General features: G+C 51.7%; 3 protein-coding genes across 3 annotated transcripts; 2 read left to right on the top strand and 1 right to left on the bottom strand.

The window, feature by feature from the left end:
- Positions 1-307: 307 nt before the first annotated feature.
- Positions 308-649, top strand: EAH_00008660 (hypothetical protein; the record flags this gene model as incomplete). Its single annotated transcript, XM_013395552.1, has 1 exon — positions 308-649. The coding sequence occupies one exon, from the start codon at positions 308-310 to the stop codon at positions 647-649; it is 342 nt and encodes a 113-aa protein (XP_013251006.1).
- Positions 650-2,328: 1,679 nt separating this feature from the next.
- On the top strand, positions 2,329-4,264 carry EAH_00008650 (aquaporin, putative; the record flags this gene model as incomplete). The annotated part of the gene is made up of 4 exons (XM_013395551.1): positions 2,329-2,452; positions 2,670-2,792; positions 3,258-3,338; positions 3,444-4,264. The coding sequence occupies 4 exons, from the start codon at positions 2,329-2,331 to the stop codon at positions 4,262-4,264; spliced, it is 1,149 nt and encodes a 382-aa protein (XP_013251005.1).
- A 922-nt stretch (positions 4,265-5,186) lies between these two features.
- Positions 5,187-6,563, bottom strand: EAH_00008640 (hypothetical protein, conserved; the record flags this gene model as incomplete). Its single annotated transcript, XM_013395550.1, has 1 exon — positions 5,187-6,563. The coding sequence occupies one exon, from the start codon at positions 6,561-6,563 to the stop codon at positions 5,187-5,189; it is 1,377 nt and encodes a 458-aa protein (XP_013251004.1).
- Between the last annotated feature and the right edge of the window lie 1,963 nt (positions 6,564-8,526).

Below are 8,526 nucleotides of genomic sequence, written 5' to 3'. Positions count from 1 at the left end.
ACCAATGACTTACATTTTTTCACGTTTTGCGGCTGGGTCCGCCTTTGGTCAGGCCAGCACACTGCACCACCTGCATATTGGCTGTGCTCGCCGGTATCGGTTCCTGGCGTTTTTGATTAGGCTGCAATGGCTGCATTGAGCAACGCCTCCAATCGAAGAGCATGAAAAGTGGCGCAGAAACGAGCTGTGGCAGGCTCGTGTTGCCATAGGATCATGCGACTGCAGCAATTCCTACAGAGGCAGCATATTCAGTAGCGGCAGATGCATCTTGAGATGCTGGGGGCGCCACTCGCAGCACTACATCGAGATGTGGCGGTTGAGGTACTTCACCGGCAGCAGCGGCGGCAGCAATAAGATCCGCAATACCAGCACCAATAAGATGGACAATAATAGCAGTAACAATTACAACGATAGCATTGACAGCAACAGCAACACCAGCAGGACCAGCAACTGCAGCTGCGGCAGCAGCAACAGCAGCTGGACCCAGAGCAGCACGAGGAGCGCCAGCAGTAGAAACTGTACGCTGAGCCTCAGAAGCTCCAGCAACATGGCGTTGCAGCAACAGCTGCACCAGAAAGCAAAACCGCAGCACGAGATGCAACAAGAGTTGCAGCAGGCAAGGATGCAGCAGCACGATTTGCGGCAGTAGGAACCGACGAAGCAGTCGGAACGGCATGCGCTGAAGCAGCAGATAATGCAGCGTAAGCATTTGCTGCAGGAACCCTCCCCTGGACCTACCCATCCCTGTGCGAGCAAGCAGACGAGGCAATATGCCGTTGGTTTGTGTGGGAGGGAGGGCAGGTGTAGCATGGCCCGCCTGAAGTTTGTCCATATGTTACTACGTACGTTGAGCTTGTCTGGTGAGAGCGAAACAATCATTTTACAATGGCGTACAACGTTAATGCATGCGTCACAAAAGGCGCTATGCATGCTTGCATATGGCGATGCCTCGCGTGGGCCTTGCAGCCGGTATCGCAGCAAGGTGCGTTGCAGCTCATGATAGGTCACCCCTTTTACGTAACAACTCTAGGATGCCATTGCGCCGTTATCTGTACGGTTCCTGGAGATAGCTGCTTCTTTGTAAGAATGTTCCCAACTCTTTTGACGCTGCTGCACCTCTGTTTAGATCGATGTATCTCCTTATGTAATAATGTGCAGTTTATCAAGCACCACGCCATCATTTGGGCTCCCGCTAGCGAGAAGAACCCATACATCCAACTCCTATAAAAAATACTGAAGAGTATGAACTCAGACAAACACAGAGCTTCTGTGGCAAACCTAAATGTCCTATACGCAACGCATACGGGCCGCGTTGGTGAAAGTAGAATATCTGAGCCGGTAGACCGCTAGACTCAGCTTGATTTGGGAAAAGGATTCTGGGGTCGCCAGTCGTAAGCGAACTATTCCTTACCTTCGCAGCACTATCTACACGTACGTAAGCATTCGCAGCCGATGAGAGCGCCAGTCAAGCCCCGACTCCGCAGTGTAGCCACACCTGAATGACCCTTCGGAGTCTTGCTGCTCTAGCCAGTGTCCAAAGTAGCGGCTAGCACAATGAAAGTTGAAATGTCCCCTGCCCACTCACCCTGCTGCGGAGATGCATGAGGGATGCTGCCTCTTTTCTGCAGTGCAAAACGGTAGAGACTGATGATGCATATAAATGAAGGTGTTATTGGTAAATTTCTGTTTTATACGGGCGAAATGAGGATACCATGTTCCTGCTAACCACTGGAGTACTACGACTATGCACACGGGCACACCAGTCGTCTGCTTATGCTGCATGCGTGGGGTTCAACAACATGCGATAAGTGTGGGAGCCGAAAGGAACAAATGGTAAAACAAAATGCATTTCGGGAACTCGATGGGCAGCAACTGAAAAAAGATCCATGCGGCCTGTGCGTGCACTCACACGGAAAGACCGCTGGAGGTGGTTCATGCGTAGCACGTGGTCGTTGCTTTACTGGAGCTCCTCGAACTTTAGCATTTAAAGTAAAGTTTTGGGTCTGTTTAACTAACTAGATGACATAATGTACATATTTCTTGGGTGTTTCATAGGTATCTAGAGACCTCCCCGGGAAGAATTTTTCAATATTGCCGCGTGGTCTCAACTGGGGGCTCCTGTTGGCAGTGACTCATTCAGGAGCCCTATGCTAACGAAATTTCTCGGTGAGTGTTCACTTCACGTTGGTTTCTTTGTCGAAGGCTCAACACTGCTGCACTACACATTGCCATTCATGCGGAAAGACAGATGTGGAGTGCTTGGGAGAGGCGTTGCGTTTCGCAGAGTGCTGACTCAGTTTCAAAAAGAAGAGAGTAGCAATTGACAGGATGGCATCGACTGAATCAAATGGGCAGCAGGGGAATGTTCCCCCTGAGCCCTCCAGCGTTGCAGGACAACTGTCAAGCTTCCCCGCGCCACCGGGAGGCTTGTCGCCTCCTGTCGAGGCCGAATGTAAGCAACACACTGTACTGCACACCACCCATTTGCCTGCTTTTCTGTATTATGCATTCCTGACCTGTCAACGCGTGCTCTCAGGCCGAATTGCTTGCCTGTACGTATGGAGTGCTCATGTGCGGTTGCCTTGTTCGTGCGCCATTGCAACCTTAGGCAACTCCGTCAAGTAACTCCGTTCACTTCTGTGCGACTGAATGCTGCGTGCGGCTGTTAGTGCAAACTCAGATGTCTCTTGCAAAGCAGACGCCGTATCAGAGGGTGCAGTCCGGGTACTCTCGAGGAGACACAGGCATCCTCCTGGGCCAAAGGGACTTCGCGGCGACATTGAACCGAGGAGGTAGGCATTCCTTCACGCATACAGCCTAGCTGCAGTAATATATGAAGCGTGCCTGAGGGCTTTAGAGCCAGAGGCAGGCAGTGATGCGGCTCTCCCAAACTAGTCAGCATGCTTGTAGCGATACAACTCAAGCAAGTGCGTCTTACCAAATCGCATTCCCTGCTTGGTCAGGCTGCACGCGAACGTATCTGTAGTGGGCAGCGCAGCTTTTGATGGTCAGCACTGTGCTCTCTGCAGCATGCTAAACTACGCGGGATGGTGGCTCCGTGTTACAGTTCATTTGAAACCGGCACTTACGTGTCTGCGACCCAGGCGATGGTTGCCGTAGTTAGGGGATTGTGTAAATTACGGCGGTGGACGGCTTGCAAAACTGTGGCGACTACAAGGATGTGTACGCCGTTCTAGTACGTTTTTCGTAGCCAGTCACAGCTAAGGGAACTGCGCGTCGTGCGTTTCTCCCCTCAGGTGGCGGCTCAGAGGCGAGGACTCAGCGAGGACAGTCGGTAGTTTCTCAGATGTTCTTACCAGTTCCATCATCCGGAGATGGTAATCAGCGATGTTTTACTAGGTTCTATTCTGCTGCTTGAAGATAGGGATACTTGGTGGCAGGCCTGTTACCCTCACCGGAAACATGTCTCCTTTTGGTGTCAGCAAGGCGCATTTTCGTTCACGGTGGTCAGGTGCATTTGCCTTTTTTTGGTGCAGGCTCGGAATTTCCTGTTGCTGAAGGACCTGCGGAGGACTCCCAGGAAGGATTAAGCAAAAGGCATATTCGCATGTTGTATGTGATTTTTTGCGCCCAAAAGTTTTGTTGTGAACTTCTCGGCACGCTATTTCTTGTTACATCAGTTGCATTGGCAGAAAAGGGGAGCCATGCAATCTTCGCACCTTGTTCGGTCTCTGCTGTGGTGTACGTACTGACATTCTTGTTTGTCCCCATAAGTGGTGCTCACTTTAATCCTGCAGTTTCTACGGCAATGTTTGTGACCTCTAAGCACTTCCACGCCTTTGAGTACATCGCATATTTCATTTGTCAATTGATCGGAGGCACCTGCGGAGCTCTGATTGGTTGGGCAATCATGGGAGAGCCCCTTGAAGTTCTCCCTCTCGATCCTGGCGCTTCTTCAGCTCGTTCAATATTTCACGAAGTTATTCCAACAATCCTGCTTATCTACACATGTCTTGTACTTACATTTGCAACGAGTGCAGGAGATGTCAGCCTGGTCACCATCCCCTTGACTGCGTCAATGGCCGTTCTATTTGGCGGTATTGCGGGGGCAACAATGAATCCAGCCGTAGCAACTGGCATTTACATGTCCCACCTGATTTTCGGGAGACGTCACACAATGACTAGGGAACTCCTAATCGGCATCTTCTGCCCGTTTTTAGGGGCACTTCTCTCTGTGGTGGGCTTCCTCGTCACTCATGCGTACACTCATCCCCTGGAGCTCCGGTTTATTCACTTCTCGTAAATCTTCCCAGCAGCTCACTGAGCTGTGTCACCGGTTTTCACCTGGAAGTATCCACGATTATCCGAACTGCAGACGGCTGCGCACAAGATTACGCAAGGTTTCCAGTTATTCGGCCTGAGGGGAGCAGCCAGGCGATTTGGTTGCCATTTCGCGGAGTGTTTAGACGGGCGAAGTCGGGGATCGTTGAGAGCTATCAATTTATGGGCGAAGGGTGAAGCGTCATTTCAGCGAGTAGGGGTCCGATGGCATCGTTTTAGCGATTGGGGGTCGAAGGCGGAGGACCAACATATCTGCACCGCCGCGTCCCCCAGAAGCGTCCGACTACTAGAGGCGCAAGCTTTTAGCCACAAATGATCCAAAAGAATTAGTTTTCTACCAGAGGAAGGCGTGCACCCGAATTGTGCCTGTTCAGCAGCGCCTCTCGCAGAACGTCAGGTAGAGTTAAGTTAGAACTTTTATGCATGCCCGGCAGGTATAGGTATGCATAGCCGTTCGCCAGAAACTACTTTGGCATTTGCGGCAGCATATTAACCAGGGCTTTGCCACCAAAACTTGTCTGGCATCCTGTGTTTTAAATGGACTTCTTTCGTCTCCTACATTGTAGCTGCCAACAAACACTATAAAGGATAGTGGCGCACAGGGGTGTTCCGCTTTCAGATGCTACTGTATAGTATTCGGTTATGTTCTGTCCACGAAAAGCTCTTCCGCACTACGCGAAGTGCAGGTTTAAAGGCCAAGCTTTGGGGAGGTTTTGGCCGGGTCTGAGATACTCTCTTGCCCTTCTATGGGCAAAATTCGTAGGTCCACGTTTCCTCGTCTGTGACTAACAGTACGCTGCACCATACAAAGGCGACGCGTGCTGCGTACTAACGCGCCTTCTGGAATCCCCTTCGGGGGAAGCGGCAATGGCAGCCCAGTTGAACTACAACCCTGCTAGCTCGCATTCCTTGTTGAATGCCATGATCGCCTCCAAGTCCTGCTGATCAGATGTATCCTTTGGTGAACCATCAATTCCACTTTCTGCCTTTGCCACCGCCGTGGCTGGAGGTTGCGCTTCGGCTGGTGACGGCGTGCCAACAGTAGATTCGTCCTCAACGGTGTCATACTGGTGCAGCTGCTTCCTCCATTTCTGGTAAGCGCGCTGAAATTGGGCTTTGCTGCATCGTAGTTTTGCATCTGGCGTCATCGGATCTCCTTCTGAGCGCCGCTCCGTTCCCACCCGCTTGAGGAAGTTGCGATAGCCTGCAGTAGCCTTACCGATAGCTATATCCTTCATTCTGGCGCATTCACGCCGATGCCACTCTTCCTCATCCTCCTGCTCCTGCTGCTCCTTGCTGCTGTTGGCCATCGCTTGCTGTTTCTTAACTGCTTGTGGATGGAGAAGACCAGGCAGAGGGGCAGCCGTCCCTGGGGGCAATCCAACTGGCATGAACATAGGAGACACAAGACCTGGCAGTTGCAGGAAGGCGGGAGCCCCCATCTGCAGCAGCAGACCTGCATTGGACGGGCCCTCAGAAGCTCTGCGCGTCCCGCCTGATCGGTGCCGATCACTCCCCTTCGCGCTACGGCGTATCCCCTGTTGCCCGTGAGAAATGACTGATGACTCAAGACTGGCGACTCGTTCAGGGAAATGACAATCTGCAGACCGGCGAGAAAAAGTAGATCTGCGTCTTTTGCTCTGAGGGAGGCGCTGAGATACCGCCTCTTGAGCAGCAGCTGATGCAGACCCATCTTGTGCGGGAGCCTCCGAGTTCTGCACAACTGCATTCGGAACCCCATCAGGAGCTCCAGATGCCCTTCTATTCCTTTTCGCTGGCGTGAGCGTTGCTGCTTCACTTATCTTGCAAGCCCCACTCCGCTCGCGTCTGCCAGCATTTGAAGCATCATCGCTCGCGCCTGCGCTAGCCCCATCATTTGGAGCGCTCACCAACAAACCCCTGAACCCAGGCATCTTCGCAGCGGGGCCGTCATCCTCGTCATGACTTGGTTTGCTAGAAGGCGATTTGTCTGATGAGCATGCAGCCGCTACATGCCCGGCACCATGGCCAGCAGCGTTTCCGTTTTTGCTGGAATCCTCGCCACCTAGAGCAGCTGCCTCGAGAAAATACTGATTCATCCCCGCCTGGCTATTTTCGAACTCAGGAAGAGCTGCAACCTCGTCTGCGGCATAAGATTGCTCTGCCTGTTCAGCTTGCAATAAAAGTGCAGCCTGTGCAGTGCTTCCGGGGGCGGTTTTGCTGCGGCTGAATGATTCAGTGGACATGTCCGCCCACCGAATGCCTGAGCGGAAGACCGCCATCTTCTTTGTCAAACAACAACCAGACGCTCACTTACGAATTGACTCAACAGCCCTGCCGCCTATGCCTGAGACACCACACAGCAATCAGCTTGCTCACATGCCGCAATAAACCTCCACTCACGTACAGTGGCAGAATGCATAAAGGCATATATCAGCTGAGTTACGGGTAGATTGAACAACCATTCAACGGAAGCTGAAATAAGCAATCACTTTGCAGCTCGCCACCCCTCATATTCTTCTATTAATATGGAAAACCCACTCGCTACCTCTGGATGATGATCGTAATTCAAGACCGCTCTGCGGTTCATGTCTACCCACTGATCCCCAACTCAAGTTTCTAAATTGGTCCACCTTCGCAGGCTCATGGCCGTGTAAAGCTGGGCAGGTGAGTACCCAAATCGTATCTGTTATGATTTGCGCTCTCTCTGTCCTCACCTCAACTGGAGGGGGCGTTTCTTGGGGACTGTGAACGAAGTGAGACAGGGTCAGTGCGCAGCAATATGTCTGACGGGGAAAACGAGTAGACAAGTTGGTCAAGTGTAAAGCAGCACGAAATCCGGGAACAAAGTGGTCCTTCTGGTTCTTGCCAAGCTGAGGCGTTTGTTTTCGCAGTCACAGCGGTCGGCTGATGTCCCGGGGCGGTTCCAGATGCGTTTCCGGCGCCCCAGATCCAATGTTCAGTTGGGAGGAAGTTCCCGGAGAATGCAGGCTTCAAAGACAATTCTACGAAGTTGGAGATGTAGGAGCTACACCCTTCAATACCTGCTCAGGGACAGTAGTTGCACCCTGCAGGCAGCGGCAAAGAGCACCGTCAAATTAAGAGAAGAAGAGTAGACGACGTCAGAGCGGGCCGAAGGAGGGTAGCGCTTTTATAAATTGAGTCTAACGAACCCCCTCGTGTCATTTAAATGCTGTTTTTTATAGAGAGAGTGCACTTGGGTGCTTTTGAGCATCACGAACGGGTGGGTGGGAGGTACACCCTCCTGGTAGGTCGCTATGTTCCTCCAGCCACTAGATATCGCTAATATGGGTCCCGCATTAGGTGCGATCCCTAGTTAAGTCGTGTATATAACCCTGCAGCATGTAAACATTCCAGACACTTCAACAAAAAAAGCCAAGAGCTATTCACATAAATAGAACGGGGGACTGTACACGTGAGCTTGACGAGAGGTCTCTCACAGGCCTGGTACCGGCAGCATGAGCCTTGTTAGCACTGTGGCTCACAGTACATGATCCTGATTCCATTTTGCATAATTTTCTTGTTTTTACCATTCACTCAAATTTATTTTCACATCCCGTGGTCATTGAAGCGTTGAACACTATTGAGTCCCCTCTTGGAAAAATGCTCTCTTCCTTTGAGACCCACTGAACGGAAAACAAAAGGTTCTAGAATATGTTAAGCCTGCTGTGACTCATATTATCCTACACGGATACTGTCATGCCACACGGCTTCACACTATTCGTGAGAGTACGTCCTTGTGGAGGCTTTCTTGGCAGTGGAGCGGGCGGACCGTGTTGCATCGTCTGTAGCATGGTGTGTCTAATGTTGGTAAATGTACTTCTACTCGAGCACAGACTAGCTACCGAGGCCGAAGAAAGTGTTTAACAATCGTCTAGAGTGTTGGTGCATGCTTCAGCAAGGAGCTTGCGCATGCCTGCATGTGGGGTTGCCTCACAGCATGAGTTGGAGCAAGCAGTGGTGCGACTCATGAGACTCATGAGAGGCTGCCTTCTTTCCTCACCAGCCTGAGCGATTTGGCCGATGTGCCAATGAAGCTCAAAGGCTGGAGTGAGGGATCAGATGCTTTTTGGGAGCGCTTTTCTCAACCAACTTGCCTGTATTGCAAGTCACGAAGGCCCATGGCTAATATTGAGGGCTCTTGTTAAGCTGGTAGCATCGCCTGGTTTAGAAGGCGAGGCGCGAGCTTAGAGCACCACCACCGCAGCTGGGCTGCCTAACCTA

The sequence above is a fragment of the Eimeria acervulina genome, genomic scaffold (assembly GCF_000499425.1).
Source record: "Eimeria acervulina Houghton genomic scaffold, Eah_scaff41, whole genome shotgun sequence".
In the NCBI taxonomy this organism is placed as follows: domain Eukaryota; phylum Apicomplexa; class Conoidasida; order Eucoccidiorida; family Eimeriidae; genus Eimeria; species Eimeria acervulina.
This window is presented reverse-complemented; position numbering and strand designations above follow the sequence as displayed.